This window comes from Leuciscus leuciscus (genome assembly GCF_965113295.1).
Source record: "Leuciscus leuciscus genome assembly, chromosome: 12".
NCBI classification, from domain to species: Eukaryota; Metazoa; Chordata; class Actinopteri; order Cypriniformes; family Leuciscidae; genus Leuciscus; species Leuciscus leuciscus.
In genome coordinates this window covers 33553973-33572477 of record NC_138736.1, presented here as the reverse complement: position 1 = coordinate 33572477, position 18505 = coordinate 33553973, and the positions used below count along the sequence as shown (strand labels likewise).

The following is an 18505-nucleotide window of genomic DNA, read 5'->3' as shown; positions in this document are numbered from 1 at the left end:
TTTAGCACTATTCAGATAGAATTAGTTTGCTAAATGACAGTTGAGTTACAGTTACTAGGAGGGCATCTTATTTCATCAACTGATTCAGATGTGACTTCTGTCATTTTTACCAAGGTGTCTATTGTTATAAATTTACATTTGCACAAACATTTTGTGTTATTAAGGGAATAAAAAGGTGAGGATCAAACCTGATGCTGCAACCACTGTGGCCGTTCTGATCAAAATCTCTTTATTGATTTTAGTTTTTTATTGCCAGCTGTAAGAAAGTGATTTTTTTAAAGTTGAAAATAAAACAAAGATTGTTGGAGTAGGTTTTACAATAAAATACTATTTTAGTCTTTACTTCAAAATTTCACGTTTAATTCAGTGTTGCATGCTGTTTCTTCGTTAGCAATTTTTGAGTGGAAATTATTTCTATACCATTTTTTTTTTCCAGTGCAGGCCATACTTTTTACAGAAAGTTGTCAAAAACATCTACACCATGCAGAGCAGCGTGAAAGTTAACTTCAAAAACACTGTAAAACAAAAGTCAATATACATGTTTAATGCTTAGGCTATACAGGCTTCTTTTGTTACGTTATTGAATTCCCCCACCCCTGCCCATGATTTGAGAAAGGAGTAAAAATACGGAAGACAACTACAGCAGTTGTACACTGGACAATCGTTTTTCTTTATTTTTTGTTTCAGTTCATAATATCTGTTTGTTGGGGTTTTTCTTTTTTCATTTTTCATTTCAACTTAAAATTTTGACACACTTATAAAAGACAGCATCTGCATAGAGTTCTCATCTTAAAGATCCATGGAGAAAAGAGGGAGAGAGAGAGAGAGAGAGATTGTGAGAGAAGGGAGGAAGATAGCAAAGGGTTTAGGGGTGGAGAGGGATACTGGTACGCCACACTAACCAAACAGAACAGCAAACAGTATTACAAGAGAGAGGGGGGAGAGAGGGACAGTTAGGTTGTTTGTTTGTATCTTTTTCCTTTTTTTACAATACAGTACACACATACACACACAGAAAATAAAAGACAGAAGTTGCAATTCCAGTCAAAGTTGCAGAAATCGATTTAATTTCTTCCTTCCCATCCTTGGTGCCCATCTCAATGTGGTTTCTGCCCTGAATTCACGTTCAACTTAGATCCTAGTGGGGTGAGAAGACAGTTGGCGACACATAAAACGACGGCTGGAACCACGGTTAGTGGCTGTTGTTTCCCTCAACTCCCATAATAAGATTGAAGTCGGCGTTCTTTCGTGCTTTCAAATGTGTGTGTGAGAAAGCCCTTTTCTTTGTATTGCACAGATGAGTGTTTTTCTGTTTGCTTCGAGCATTATTGTTTCTTACTGTACTTTTAAACGTCCATTTACTTTCACTTCCTTTGTATAAGACCAGAGCCTATCCCGTGTTACGTTTAGCTTTTGAACTTCAGCCATGCTACAGTTTATGCAAGCAAGGTTTTCTAACCGACACTTATTGTGAAAGCGTCCAAACATATACCATGAAAATGCCACTATTTGTTAAAAATTTTACATTGCCAATATGGTGGACCTCTGCAAGAAAAGCAGTCAAGTTGCATGGAAGCTACAGACTGTGTGCATTTGACCTGTGTACATGGAGGGAAGCACTTTTTTTCCCCCAGAGTTGAACCGCTAACGGCTCTCTGAGGTAACACAACAACATATTGTATTGATTCTGATGTTAAAGCGTTGCTCAACTTTTCTCCGTTATAGAGCACCCTTGACATCACTGCTTTAAGACAAGCGAGCAGTCAGTAGCAAAGCACTGCGACCAGGGCAAAGAACAAGAAAATCAATCAACCTCACAACTTTGACAGGAACTATTTTAGTAGTTTTATACATGGACATGCAAATCATTTTTTCTCTCTTTGAAATATTTACAATAATTACAAGACAAAGATTCAGTTCAGATTGACAAAATCGCGAGCATTCAATATTACTACTAATATAACACAACTTCTCGGGATTTTTAAATCATTGTAGTTATATAATTCATCACATTTGATAATGGTATAATTCAATTATGTCATCCTTATCCAGTCATCTTCCCGTTCTAATTAGAATAGTGTTTTCATCACATCATTACAGGCCATCCTCTGTAATTGATGATCATTTTGCTGAAATCACAGTTTAAGCACCATCTCCACAAACTGTTTCCTCATTCTAAATCTAACACTGAAGCAAGAATACTGGTATAAAGTTTAATGGGAATATACATCAAAGGAATGACACAAAAGAGGATGAAATTAAGGAGGATCATGGCTGGGGCTGTTGAGAAAAATCACAATCGCAGGTCTTGGGTACCGAGAAGTCATATCCGTTAACGTCAAAGTCTTTGAGAGAGCTGTCAGTCAGGTGCTTTGCATCTCATAGACAGCTAAAGCACATGTGGAAACTAAGCAGCGAGCATTACAATACACAAAGCAGTCTACGTAGCTGAGACGGCTTCGTTGATCATGGCGGGAGCGTTCTAGCTTTGTTGCATCCCCGCTCACTCGCCGTGCAGATTGGGCGTAAGGGTTTTTTCTTCCCCTGCAGTGATGAGGCACTCAACAACCCCAACCAAAAAAGACTATTATGCAGTTAAACTCTAAAAGGTACATCATTTTTTTTTATATATAAGTAGTTTGTAATTTTCACCCATTTACAAAATGCCTTCTCAATGTGCTGTGTTATGCCAGTGCTGTCTGGTCATATCAGTGTCTGTGTGACGAACATCCAAAAACAGTGTTGAAAAATGAAAATAAGACAACTGAGAAAACGTTCATCCAGATCTGTGCCCATGTTAGTATACAGTTTTTTTTTATTTATTTCATTTTCTTTTAACCAGAGCTGATCTAATGTCTACGTCTAATGTATTGCCAGCACAGAGGAAGCAATGCAAGTGAGCTGAACAAGGGGCAAATGGCAACGTAAACAGCATCATTGAGGGGAGAAATAAAAAACAACATACAGTACACACAACATATTTGTTTTGTACGTAGCTGTTTTTGGAGAAAGTGCTTTAAAAGGAACACGCTTGTGTAGTATACATTATACATATTGTTCAGAATGAATATAAATCAATAAATCAATAAACCTTTATATCGAGAACCTTGTCGCTGAAAGAAGTGGAATTGAAAACGTAGTAAATGTATACGCAAGATAGTTCACAAGATTTATGGGTGGGGAGGACTACACAATACAGTTGACTGTAACATTGTGCTCTGTACTCGCATAACGCTTTGGCTTTTTAGTCTTATTACTTTTCTTAACATTTGAATGAAGTCGGCACAAAACTGGAGCGCTAGAGCTGCATACCATAGACCGGCAGACCAGAGAAAGACCCTCGCGCCCGACGCCAGTTAGCGTTGCGGTGCGACCGAGGGCTCCAACAGCAAACGAGCACACACACACATCCACACACACAAATGCTCATGCTCACTTATACAGCAACGTGTACGTAAAAAAGGAAAAATGCCGAAGGGACAGGGCACGCATACATGGCCTTTTGAGTTGCACAATTCGACACCGCAGCACACGACTCACAATAAAGAATAGTCTTACGAAAGAATTCACATATCATCACCAGTTAAGCACAACAATCAAGTTTGGGAACACATCAGGGGAAGGGGAAATGAACAAGATGCGCAAAAATGATTCGTACCCAGAGTGTTTCCAGAGGGCGAGGAGGGGGGGGCAATACGTCGTTTTATACTATGAATGTGGTTTAAAAACATAATACCTGACAACAAACAGATTTTGTACTCAATGTGCACATCCACAGGGAACACATTCATGGGGACCACGGTAAAACTCCAGCATCGTCAGGGTCATGATGAAATAGGCAGGAGAAATCTTAAATGAAGTCAATCCCCCCCACCCCCAATCCAACCCTTAGAGATTCATAATAAATAATCATAAATTAAAAAAACAAATAAACATATTAACAAAACGGAAAACGGTACAACCCAAAAATGTGGCGGCATAAGACAGTTTTCTTTGATTGTAAAGTGCACACATGATCGAGAGCCATGCAAACTAACAAAGCGAAAGTTGCATGCGTTAACAAATAAGGGCCTTCCAGCTATATCGTCTACTAAAAAACAACACCGACATACATATTTACCTCATTTTACCATACATGTAAGTGATTCGACACTAAATACACAGAAGTTTGAAAGAAAACATGCTGGACGTTACTGGAATGATTAAAGCAAAATAGTCCCGGCCCTCTGCCTCAGGCTTTCTAAAAGGTGTACAGTGTATATCCCCAAAAACTTTCCTGTTCCCTACTACTTTGCATTAGGTAGGTAAAGGGGTGGCGGGACAGGGTGGGGGGGGCTCCTGTTATATATTCTATGATAAGCAGTACATGGAAAATAAAGTCCTATTGAGAAAAGGAGTGAGTGTACTTTGAGAGTTGATACATGTTCTGTAACGTCATGAACATGAGGGTGAGGGCGTTCTAAGAGTGCGACGAATCTGAATCAAGCCAAGAGGGATTCTGTATCAACAAAAGCAAAAAACAGAGCTAAAGTTTGGTTTTAAATTTTAGCCCTTGAATTTAAAACGAGCAGTACATAATTAACCAAGCTGGCACTTTCTGTCCGCAAAGAAAAGAATGCAAAGAATTAATGATACAACCGTTTGATAAAAAATAAATAAATAAATCTTTGGACAAAATCAAAGAGTCTTAGTCTAAGCTAGCATTATCTTGACAAGATGCTGTCTCTCTGGCGTTCAGAGCTGGATTTGAGTTGTTTCATATAAAGTTTGTGAAAATTAGTCGCTGCATAATAAGTGTCCTACAAGTTTCTTCAACCGAACTGAAGAATGCGTCTACATGTAAATATTTAGTCAGATAGCTCATCAAGAGCTCATCTCATTGTTTCAGATATGTAGAATTTTATAAGATCCAACTATCAAGTCCTAGTAGTTAATTGTATTAGTCTCTCTTCATTAACTAGCACCAGTTGAAAAAACGTCAAACTCCCAAATCGATCCTTCAAAACCAAAATGGTCCCGTTCAAGCCTATCCTTTATATCATAACATAAAATATATATGCAATTCATTAAACAAGGCAAATAAAAAATGCAAAACTAACGATTAACCGGAAAATAAGGAATATTAATTTCAGCAGACCTAACCACCCTCCAAAAGATAATATTTAGGTTAGGTGTTGTTTCAAGTATTGACATTTTCTTTTCTCAAAATGTTCCCTCTAAGAAATCTTTCAGAATCATTCCATAAGGTTGCTATGAATTAATTCAAAAAGTGGGGGGAAATTACTATCAAAACTGCATAGTTCAACAGTTTGCCACCCTATCGATCCCAGCTTTCTATATGTTAAAATTAAATGTCTGTTACTTCACTGCCTACCATCTACAGTACAGCAAATTAAGTCAAAAGAAAATCATCTTTATGTACAAACTTGCCGATATCACTTCCTCTCACAATTCACAATGATGTGTGCTTCTTAGTTCTTTTTTTCTTTGTTTGTCTACAGTTGCCCACAGTAAAACTATTAAGACTGAAATTCAGCTATGAGGTTGACGGTCCTTTTAATCTATAGCACTTCATCAGTAATGAGCTAATATGGTAAAAAATGAGATTTCATCTGAATGCAAGCAACCACTCGGAACGTTAGGCCATTGAAATCGGAGTAGTACTACTGTCTATAACATCTATGCAGTCAGTTGGTTAGTATTCGTAATGCTAGTATGGTTTGCCAAACACCGTGTTCTGCCGGAACGTAAAACAATTTAGCAGTGGCTGGCACTGTCCTGGAGGCCCCCCCAAAAATAAAGGACACAAAAAAAAAAAAAAAAGAAAAGAAAAAAAAAGTTGAGTTTTATTCCTTTACAGGTAGTAACCCATGTGCTGCTTTTATGTTCAATACATTTACATGTACAGTTTGTAAATATTATGTGTATTTGAACCCACTTTTATATATTTTAAATCAGCTAGTACGTAACATCTCCTTTTATTTATTTATTTTTTGATTGTTTGATTTTTGAATATTCAATTTTTAACCCTACCCAACCCCCGTTTTATGACAGTTTCCTTATCTCGTGTTTAAGTGGATAAAACACTCAGCTTTCCAAGTGTTTGTCTTTCTTCATGTCGTTTAGAAGCCCAGGGTTCCTCCGATAGTGGACGCTAAAACCACTCCCAAAATTACACAGCAGATGATGATCATGATCTTCTTCTGCAGAGGGCGAAAAAGGAGAAAGAAAGAAAGAAAGATGTGTAATTAAACAGCCAACAGATCAACAATCATTTGGTTTGTTCATCTAGCTACTCTATTACTCGATTGTGCAGTAATACACAGTCAGCTAATCAAAGTAGCATCACCTCATCTTAACCACACTTTAAATCATTAAATGAAACCATGAACAATTAAACCATTACCAAAGTAAATCATTAAATTAATTAAAAGTTAATTCAATTATTGATGAAAGGACCCACTCTGGGACATTGACCCTTTGAATACTGAATGTATTAAACATTGACTGCATTTGAGAAGGTGGTGATTAGATATCGCGCAACTGTAAAGGCTAAATACAGTCCTAATATCATTCTAAACTTTGGAATCTCCAAAGAAAATGTACTGAATGTGATGATGCCATGGAGGGAAGCTGTAAATATATTGTGCCAAGGGACTAATGCCAAACAGAGGCAACTAAATGGAAATGCTGTTGCTTGGTTGGACATAAAAAACACATTAAAGTTTGAAGCAAATAAACATTTACTTTGCAGCTTTTTTCTGGTGATCAACTGACTGACATGTAAAGGGACCAATCAATGCTTTTCTTTTTTGTTTATTTTATAGACCAATTTGGGGTGTATAAATCTAAAATGAGCGATACCAAGACACAAAAGTCCACAAAAGTTCCCTCAAAATATATGATGTGAAAAAATTAATTTTCCAAATAAATAAGCAACTACTCGCTTGACAAACACAAAACAAGTGTCCATTTTTAAAGCTTAGAACCTGGACTTTACAGTACAGACAATTTGACCTACTCTTAACATGCGTTTAGTGTTACTGTATACCATACTGTAATCGGTCAAAACAGTATTTCTGGATGAGGTGTGCTACCCTGGTTTGATGAAATTCATTGGCTTTCAAAAACCAAAAATATTTATCAAAATGTATTTATTGCCAATCAAATTTGACCAATCATTTGTTTATTTAATTAGTATCCTTAATTGATTTGATTATTAGCTGCAAATAACTAGATCAATCAATCATTGACAATTCTAATCAAGGCATTTCTGACGCTCTGGTAAGTGAATAAAAGTAAAGATTATGTTCCACCAGATCTGCAGAATTTGACTCATCAGAAAGCATAGAAGTAGGTGGCATACCACCAAGAGTCTGCGGCCTTTAAACCACTGCAATGGACGTTAGCCAGCAAAACTGCAGCAAAAAAGCTGGGAGAAGACATTATCTGCTGAAGAACCAATGAGTGCCATATAAGCATTATAGTTTTTCTTTGGATGGTTTAAGTGGTTTAGGAATAATTTCAAAATGCTCTTCTATTACTCATTTTTTTTGTACATGACAGCTTAGGACTGAGCCTATGTTCTCTAGAAAGCATGAATCATTGTACACAAAGGGCATAATATTGAATGACATCAGGTGTAACTGCTGATAGTGTTTTACCTTGCGTGCCTGACTCTGGTATTTGACAGCCTTCTTGGTGTCAGAAACTGCTCTCTCTACATAGTCCACTGAGTGTTCCACGTTATACTCAATTCTGTCAATCATCTCTCCCTGTGAATGACAAAAATAGGCACTTCAAAAAAACAACTTCACAATATCCACATACACACACGACAATCACTGTATCCAATGCAAAAATCAGAAGACTTGAAAGTTAAGATTCGCTTGAACGCTTTATTCAGCCTGATTTCGAACCCCACAAGCGGTGATGACTGAGTGCACCTCTTTGCCCTTGAGAAAAGGCCCTTAACCCCAGGGTGATCCACAGGGACTGCTATAGAATGCCATCATGTTCTACAAGGATAATGTTGCATAAACAATTTCCACTGTCCTTGGTTGCGTGGGAATATATAAATTGCTATCTGTGAATTACATTTGAAATTAAGCATCACTTTGGAGCTCAATGAAGTCTAGTTTTCGTCCAGTCCGTGTTTATGTCCAGAATTCAAAAATGGTGTATCATTGGCCAAGCCTGACAGTGGCCATTATGAATTGTACTATTAAAAATGTTTTTTGTTAATTGAAATAAAGCTGATCAAATATAAATATTAGATGGATTTTTTTTAATGAAAATGTTAAATTATGCCTTTGCAAATTACTAAAATGAATGCAATATAAATAAAATAGCATATAAATAAAACTTAAATGACACTGCATACAGGTTTGGAATGACTCAAGGGTGAGTTTTCATTTTGCCTGCACTATACCTTTAAGTAAATTACTTCAGGACACAAATGGCAAAATTTCTCAAATCGACAATCCGTTAAATGAGGGGTATTCAATTAAAGTTCCAAGAGGTCCGGTCTTTCTTCCCAGTGGAGGTCCAGAAAAAACTTTTTGAAAAAGTTTTACATTTCCATCGAGGCAGCCATAGTACTTTGTAAAAAAAAAAAAAAAAAAAAAAAAAAAAAAAAAAAAACAATAGTCATCAAAGATGAGAATCTTGGGCCCAGAGAGCCAAAACAGTGATGTCTAAGAATTTTTACAAAAAATTTACCAAAAAAAAGTAAATATTTCTCCCAACTGTATATGAATGTAAAAAGGTTAGATTAGATATTTTAACAGGCTATTAAAAAAAATAAAAAATAATAATAATTACTTTTAGACACCTTTGTTATGGCACATAGAAGGCCTTGGGACTGAGAAAACATACTGGGGCTGAAGGGAGAAAAGAAAAGTAAGTTTCTTCTCTTAAGAATAGTATGGAACATTTGAATATTTTGCTCAAAGCAATAAACAACTAAAAACAAACCATGTACATAATCTAATTATCAAAACTCTCATCACGAGGACAAAACTAAGTTAACTAGTAATTTAAATGTTTTTTTGCCTTCCCTTGCCATCTCTAAATAATTTTCCAAATTCTCACATTGTTTATTATGAAATGCTCTTTATATGCTTATTAATAATGCTAAATGTATGAAAAAAGTCATAAAAAGAGTCATCTTTAGCGAGGGAGAGAGAGAAGCAACACGCACGGAGCGGAAAGGGCTTGAATGAAACACTTTTGGCTCTAGATAAAAATATTATAGATATAGCCTAGCTCCGAAAGATCATTACCATAAACAACCCTGAGTGCTTGTGGTGTGAACCGCGCTTTTCACTTTAATCTGTAGAAACGGTAAAATGCCGCAATTATGTCCCGCGGTCCGGATGGAACCAAACCGCAGTCCGCCATTTGAATAACACTGCTTTATATACAGTACTTCACTAACAGCCCTTGTGGAAGGGACTTTTGTGACACGATTACATTGGTAGCATTTGAACAAATAGTATTTGGAGCGTTTTTGCTCCGATGAAATGCTGGACTCTTGGTTGTACCTGACTCTCCACCAGCATGGCCATGTCCACAAACATGTCGTGCAGCTCACGGATGCTGTTCTCCAACTTAATGATCTCAGTGTGTCGGGTCTCAATCTCATTTAGTGCCTGCTTGGTCATCTGGGAGTCCATTTTGATCTGTTAAACAGAGAATATTAGAAAAAGTTCATGGCAGCAGGTTAAGTTACTATTATTCAACATACATTTGCACATAGCTTTTTTGCACATAAAGATTGGATGAAACAAATTATGAAATATGTGAATATGCTTCCATGGAAACCATGTCTCAAATAGCACACTTGATGTTGACTCCCTTGCACGTCTGGGAAGTGTATGAGTAGGGCAGTGGCGAGGCCAGAAATTTGCTGCCCATAACTGCTGGACTAGGATCAGTTTTCTATGTAATAGGATATTGGCGTGTTGGCAAACGATTCAGTGCATATATCTGTGTTTGCACTTTGGAGAGTGTGTCAAAGGTTTCTATTTACAACGTGTTTGTGCAGCGTTAAGCAATGTTAATGCCAGCCAGTCGTAGACATATCTGTTGATTTCTTGAATGCAACGGCCAATCAGAGGTGTTTAAGTCAGAATCCACTCACTGCTCAAAGCCGGAGTTTTTGTCCAGCGCTGAATTCTGCATGTTCGCAAATCCGTCATTATAAAAAACAAAGTGTGGTAGTAGACATTATGTAAATAAGATATTTATTATTGTGCAATATAGATTGCTTCATTGATTATAACGCAACTTTGTGAGATTGCATCTTCGCGATGAACTAAGAGTGACAGCTTCAAGGGACCACTCTTTGCACGCTAAGTGATAAATAAAGAAAGTGATTTTTGAATTTATTCAGAATGTGAATAAAACTTTTGTTTTTCATGCTTGACCAGCGGCCACGCACACGCTGCAGGGTTTGGGAGTGACATCCACTAAATGCATGTATTATTATCATTATTGTCACTTCATTTTTTTCTATTTCCCCACAAAAACATTTTTTTTTTGTGTCTCATTTGATTGGGTGGACCAAACATCCATCTGACACTGACACTGACAGTGTGTCAGTGTCACCCTGGCCCTTATATAGCCTTGCCACTGCTGTAGGGTGTCTCATTTACTCATTTTCAGAAGTTAGTTTTCCTTTAGGGCTGCTTTGCACTTTACAGTGGACTATTACCCAACAGATAATATGGCAAAAGTGTGCATTCAGAGTAGTGTCGTAAGGGCTCAGGCTGCTATTTGTGTCTGGACCATAGTAAAATTACATTTTAAAGCGCAAGTGTTTAAATTTGACCTGAAATTATGACTTTCATGGAATCGAAAGTCACAGGAAAATGAGTTTGTCATTGATTTCCAACTATTAAACTTACATCATCAGTGAAGATAGCAAGTTTCCCACTCTCCAACATGTCTTCCAGCTCCTCATTGGTAGTTGTTCTGCCAGCTAATTAAAAATATTAGAAGTACATGGTATCATTATGGTGCATACTGGGTATTTTGATCAGATTTGAGTTCCTGTATTAGATCAACGGGTAGAATATGGCGCACAGGTCATGCTTTTGATCCAGTAACATGCTGTGTAGCTTTTTGTTGTTGCTTAAGTTAGTAAGATTTGTAGTGAAAATGTAACTGTGCGTTCCAGTAATGTGGAGGATGTTTCTCAGCTTTTGCATGGGGGTATATGTGTGTCTTTGTGCGTACTAGCAGAACTCACTAATTTCCAGTTGTCTCTGAATGCGGTCCTTGCAGCGGTCCCTGTATTTGGACTGCGTGGTGTTGTACTCCGTCATCACCTCCACAAACTTGCGTGACAGCGTGGAATGCTGTGGGATAAAGGTAGAGATGTTGAGGCTGCACATCAGGATGTGAATTCGCTCGCTGACAGTAAGCGGCTCAGGATAATAATATTGAGGGCCAAGTGTGATCATTGTGAAATCGGGCCCTGCTTTTGCTGCAGTTTGAGAGATTACTGCACACATTCTGCTTCTGAACAGCAGATGGTGCCAAGGAGGGTGTTTGACAGAGCTGCTCAGAGGGAGGGCAGAGTTCACAGGAAGTATGTCAGTCTCTGAGCTCACTGGACACCCTGAAGGTCAGATTTGTTACTGTTTTGCTGAATATTGCTTCCCTTTTAGAAAAACTATTTTACATAACAAAAAAGCTTTGAAAGTCTTGAATGTCCCCTGAACTCTTCCTATGACATTATTCCCAAGTGAAAGACACAATGCTTGTATTTTTAGATACATGCACATGTGGGACTTGTTGGACATTATTCATAACGAATGATAAGTCTGATATCAGTGCATTTAACATTTAAAAAATGTTAATCCGTAAAAGTCATATTCTAAGATTATTTATTAATTGAATATTGAATATAAGAAGAAGTTGTGACGTTGCTTGACAATAGACAACTAAACTAACAACAATTAGTTCTTCCTTGTCAATTATTTTACACATTACGTTGATTTGACTGAATAGATTGACAATGATTATCGTTAGGAGAATAAAGATTGTAAATAATGTTTTGACAAGCATTTAGAATATTACAACTGTGTTTGTCATTATTTTTATACCTGTGTCTTGCGGATCCGCAAATCTGCAGATGATCTGTTCAACCCCTCCTCTTGCTCTATACTTTGTTCGATTGCTGTGGAATAGAGAAATAAACTGAATATAATAAATCGTAGTAAAACAGCCTGTGCTAAACCCAAGTCAATGCACATGCAGTGACCATGATAAATATCGCCCCTTCAACATATTTTAATGATTGACATTTCATTTAGCATCTGTCTCACCCTGGTTACCTGGTTACAACAGTTACTGAGGTGGCACAGAAACTACAACACGAAAAAGTACTGTTACAATGAAAGTGCATACACTAGCTGTCAGACAAAGTGGTGCCAGAGTAATAACAAGTCCCTTAATCTCAGAAGAACAATAGATCTCACTGTCCACTTCAGGAGACGATGGGATTCACACTCCATTCAGTTCTAATGGAGCTGTGTGCACCATGTGTCACTGGCTATATCAATGAAAGTGTAGATGAAGTTGCTATCAGAATGACCGTCACTGTGGGCTATACTTGCATGGAGAAGATTTAAAGGTTTCTCTTAGCGCGCTACGAAGACTCTAAAGGTATAACTTAACTAAAGGTATACTATTTCTAGGCGTGTTCGCCGAACTATACCACTAAGAGGTTGCTTAAAATAAAGAAAGCGGTGTTCTTTATAAAAGAAGCACTTCAGAAATAGTTGAAATTGCATTTATCAGTACTAATCAATGAAAATAAATAATCCAAATTGCAAACTAAATCCAACCCTGGATATTTTATATAATTTCGAAAAGAGTGCGCAAACCCGCAACCTCATGCCCAAACGTATCATGCCTCAACCCGCTGAATTTCGGGGCTGAGAGCTCCGTCAAGTATGTGTCGACGAAGTCGGACCAACAAGATCTAAAAGCTGCTGAATTTGCTGTCGTGGCAAGTGACATTTCTTTTGAATTGCATCTTCTGACATGGTAATGTTTTCACAGATATAATAGTGCACATAAACAAAGCTGGCAGGATGAAGGCCATGTACCTCTGGTCGAACGACTGCCATTGAGAAGAATGAGAATGCTAACTGATACCTCTCTCCAAGTATTAGGTAGTGGTGTAATAAAATCAATTTTTAATTACACACTCATATTGTCATTGAATAAGTTGCTGAAAAATATTATCTTGTTCTTGGCGTGGAGTGTAACTTTTTGTCTTTTCATGCACAACTTCAGAAGGAGAACACTTCAAAAGAGATTAGTCCAAACTCCTACTTAAGAATTTTCTATTGCTTTACTGTAACTCCCCTTCCCTCAGGTGGCTGCCTTTTGAATCAAAGTTTGACTCCAAATTAGATTTGCCTACGTGAGCATGAAGATTTTAAGAGCTTTTAGAGGACTGAACTTCATGTATACTTGCAAATAGCTAAATAGCAAAAAAACTTTTCTAATTTTCTCACGCTCAATTCAAAGAGTCGAAGAACAGTGCAAGAATGTTCACCCTCTCAAACTGATCTCAGATCTGTTTCATTGTTTTCGATATTTTACATAATTGTGTGCTTTTTCTAAAACAATCATACAGAAATATAAAAGTGCTAATAAAGTTTTAAAAAATCTGTTTTTATACCTTTTAATTTAGAGCGCACTTTATTGGCTGTCTTCTTAATGTCAGCTGTGAGGTCCTCCAACTCCTGCTTGGTCTCTGCAGAATAAAAACACAAGGACATACAAAAGAGAAGTTGTTTAAATGCATATAATGTTGAGTTACTGTAATAAGTTAATGAGGACTGGTTGCATTATATAGGGTACAAAGTCATGTGACAACATACTGCATTTAGATAGATAGATAGATAGATAGATAGATAGATAGACAGACAGACAGACAGACAGACAGACAGACAGACAGACAGATAGATAGATATACAGACAGATAGATAGATGGACAGATAGATATACAGACAGACAGATAGACAGACAGACAGACAGACAGATAGACAGATAGATAGATAGACAGACAGACAGACAGACAGACAGACAGACAGACAGACAGATAGATAGACAGACAGACAGACAGACAGACAGACAGATAGATAGATAGATAGATACATAGATAGATAGACAGACAGATAGATAGATAGATAGATAGATAGATACATAGATAGATAGATAGATAGATAGATAGATAGATAGATACATAGATAGATAGACAGACAGATAGATAGATAGATAGATAGATATACAGACAGACAGATAGACAGACAGACAGACAGACAGACAGACAGACAGACAGATAGATAGATAGATAGATAGATAGATAGATAGATAGATAGATAGATAGATAGATAGACAGACAGACAGACAGACAGATAGATAGATAGATAGACAGATAGATATATAGACTTTTTTTAGAGAATATATTTTAACAAAAAAGGTTTGCTTAATAAATGCAAAAATAAATTTAGTTCAAGATGTATTCTATGAAAAGTTTTCTTATCTTTCATAATTTAGCCATAGTTTTACTGGAGAACATCACCAATATACAGATTAACAATCCTGATTTTTGTAGTGCAATATATATTAGTTTTTATGACTTTAACCTTTGAAAATATCTCAGGCCATATAAAGTTCTTGTTCTTTAAAGAGAAAAATGAGTGCTCTCTTGTTAAACGGTGGATGTGTGTACAGACTGCAGGCTGCAGTCATATGGTGATTGATAGTTACTGCAGTGCCATTCACTCCCTGGACACCACCTCAGCCTTTTCAACTCCCACCTACACACTCTCCTTTCCTCTGACTAATCCAATCCCTCGCTGCTTTCTCTCTTTTCTCCAGCCATGAGTTTGATGACCATGACATTTCTTCCTCTACGAGTATTAATGCCAATATCAATTTATCATCAGGGATTACTTGTGCATTTATTAAGAGGAATAAAGCACTTGCAAATTCATACTGAAATATTTATCATAATATACAGTGCTTAACACATTTATTAGACCACGTCATAGTAAAGAGAAAACAACAACTATTTTAGGAATCTGTCAAAAACCTGTTTAAAAACTAAACATTTTATTGTCATTTATTATGCAAATAACAACAGGTTTTCCGCGAATCCTTAAAAAGTCATAATTTTTTTTTATTATTTAAGGCCATAAAAAGTCTTATTTTTACTTATGAAAGCTCTTAAATTTTCAATGGCAATTTGACTTAGACATATCTAAATGTTTTCCAAATTAAAACTATCTAATTAGTGTACTTTTTTATTTATTCTTTCTTTGTGGATTTGCTTGTTCACGTGACATTTCGTGTCACATTCGCGGCAGCATTACGTCTGTCTCCTGCACGCGAAACAGGCGAAGAGGAGAAGCAAGTTGATAAATATCAGTTCAAGTGTAACTTCATTCTTTATGTGCGTAGTGGAGTGCGATGTGTATTGTCTATTATGATATTGTAATCATTGTTTTAACGATGCACGAGGCACTGTGAGCTGACATCGCATTTGTCTCTGCTTTCACTGCGTGATGTGTCAGTGCAGTTATAGGTATATCTTCAAATGAGTTTTTGCCTTATATTTATATCATATTATGTTGTTATCATACAATATCACATCAGCAAGAGTGACATTTTCCCGTGCACAATTGCAAATGTGATATTTATTTTATATAACAGTTAAATGAACAATAAATGAACATTGTGAGTCACATTTCATAAACAATATTGTCAATATTGTTTGTTTTCCCTTTATTTCGCAGACGAGATTTTCTAAATGAAACCGTATCAGGTTTTTTGACTGAAATCCCCGTTTTGAACGAATCAATTTAATGATTCAATGAACAATCACTTGCTTCTTTCCTGAATGAATCAGCAGTTTGAACAAATCGGCTGAATGAATGACTCCCTTTTTAGTTAGCGGTTTTAGTTTCACATTTAAAGTACCCTTTAATTAAAACGTTAAAATTAGAAATCAGTTAATATTTAGATATAAAAAAATATATAAAAAATCTAATAGCTTTATTTATGCGATTGTAAATGCAGTGTAAATATAATAATGCCAGTTCTGATGCTGCTTCTGTGTCACTGCTGCACTGCAAAGATGGATTTTGATTTAATGATTTAATTTGACTGGTAACAGTGGTATTGTGTTATTATTCCAATAGAATTCAATTTGAATGTTAGAATTTGACATAAAAGGTGATGCATACATCTACAAATGTCCATATATAGGTGAAAATGCCCCGGAAATCAATTTAAGGTGGAAAATATTACCCCTTAATAAAAAAAATAAAAAAATTCTGTCACTGCTGTGAACTGACCACTGCATAGAATATGAAAAATATGAATATCTTCGTGAGTCAGCTGTCAACAACAGGCCTAAACCAGCCATGGCACCAAGCACAAAAACATAATCAGTAAAATATTATCTAATTAATATCAACAAAAGTTTGAAAATATCGAGACACATTTTTGTCAGTATTGCACACTAATGCACAGTATTAATTTTGATTTCTTCGGGTCTTAAAAGTTTTTGATTTTATGTCTTGACTTAAATTTGACTTTAAAAAGTCTTTAGAGACCCTGAACAAACTGAAACAACTAAATAGCCCTTATTCACACATAATAACCAAAAAAACTTAATATTTTGTATGGCGTCCTTTGGCCTTGGTAACAGCTTGCATTCTTGCTGGCATTGTTTTTATGTACAGTACTTTTCCACAGTCTCTGTTGTTATTAACTTCCAAATAGTTTCTAATTGTTCCCAAATACTTGCTTTTGAAGAAACTTTTGTGCGATCTATCTTTGAATCCACTAAATCCCAAATTTGTTCAATAGGATTCAAGTCTGGACTTTGACTTGGCCAACTGTGACTAAAGAGACAACACATACTGGTGGATTAACCATTACAGAAACATAAAAAATGATTTTGGTAATCACCAATACCGTAACATTAGAGCAGCTGTGGCACAAACCTTACATTGGGAGGTGGTCTAATAAATTTGCTAAGCACTGTTCAAGTCTCAAATACTTCAGTCGTGACGCTGATTTGTTCCTATAACACTGTGGCATTAGCCAACCAGACGTACTTCCTAATCCACATGATGCTGTGTGATTATGAAAACTTCTGTTTACCCCTCCTCCTCCCAAGTGCCACCTGTAGAGATCTGCTATGGGGGTTTTCATGTATTCTTGCAGCAGCATGTCCTTACGTACTTACGTTTCTTAGCAGCAGCGTAGCAGATTTACTCTGCCAAAATTAAGAATATGTACATTGCATGCCCCATGCCAATAAATGCTGGTTAAATAATTCACTCCATGTGTTGTCAAGATTGAAATACACATACACAACTTGTTACTAAATAGGGTTTTAATAAGCTGGGTCGAGAATTTATAAGCCTCACACTTCAAATCCCTCAGCGTCTCCTCCTGGCCATCAATATTGTGGCTCCTGCTGATCTCTTTCAGGGGATGGACGGTGGGCGGTGGGTGGAAGAAGGGTGATAAATGATACGTCTATACGTTGTGAACAGTAATTTATTGATTGGTGTTTCATAGTAAATACGGGTGATTCTTCAATTAGGGGAACTATTCTGTTCCCAAGGATGATTGCTTTTTTTAGCTTTTAAAGGAGAGATCATAATGTCTTTAAACTTTTTAATTGTGTGTCCTTAATTACTTTTTCCTCATTTTTAGGAGCGTTGAAAGGTTAAATTTGCCAGAACTGATCTATTTGACTCAGTTTATTATCTCTTTAGTTAAGTTAATTGATGGTTAGCTTTCGGCAATTGGGTATTATTTTGATTGGCATGTTGGATTGACAAAATTCTGTATGCCGGAACTTATTTGAAAAAATATATGATATGTTCATAAACACTTATTATAGGTGTACCGTAGTGATTCAGGATAAGACAAAAACACGGTTTGGAAAATGGATTCATGATGTACTCGCTCATTATATACATTTTGAACACAAAAAAAGTTACATAGTGCAGCTGAGCTTTAAAAAAATAAAGAAATACATGACACACAAAACAGTGTAAAAAAGCGCTTAAAAAACAATGCTGTCCTGTAAAACAAATGATGTTTAGTCACTCGTATCCGTTAAAGTGCTGTAGTCAGGGTGTGGCCAGTTCCCCTGTACATCGATTTAACAAAAGTGTAATGTATCTCCTGTCACTGAGTTCGCATCACAATATTTGCACACCGCTACACCATTGTTGAGCTAAATGCTGTCCTGCTCTTTCCTGTTCTAAACAAGCCATTGTCTCATGTCAGCTTTTCTTTTTCATTTTTTTTTTTCCTCATGTGGTCGAGAGATCGATTTGACCGACGAGAATGTTTCTTGTCACACCCACTGTTTAACATGACATCTAACCAGCACTTTAATAGATCTTGAATGTGATTTTATTTATATCGGTTAGCAGTCGCCACAAAATGG

The 18505-nt window shown here is 36.5% G+C and overlaps 1 protein-coding gene across 1 annotated transcript in view; it reads right to left on the bottom strand.

Annotated features, from left to right (window-relative positions):
* Window positions 1-646: 646 nt before the first annotated feature.
* stx1b (syntaxin 1B) overlaps window positions 647-18505 on the bottom strand; it is a 44701-nt gene continuing 26842 nt past the window's right edge. Inside the window, exons 4-10 of the mRNA XM_082186303.1 lie at window positions 13703-13777; window positions 12114-12187; window positions 11255-11363; window positions 10911-10984; window positions 9546-9683; window positions 7665-7775; window positions 647-6203 (exon numbers count right to left, since the gene is read on the bottom strand). Coding sequence (XP_082042429.1) covers window positions 6123-6203; window positions 7665-7775; window positions 9546-9683; window positions 10911-10984; window positions 11255-11363; window positions 12114-12187; window positions 13703-13777 — 662 coding nt within the window. The 3' untranslated portion in view covers window positions 647-6122. The remainder of the gene's footprint in view (window positions 6204-7664; window positions 7776-9545; window positions 9684-10910; window positions 10985-11254; window positions 11364-12113; window positions 12188-13702; window positions 13778-18505) is intronic.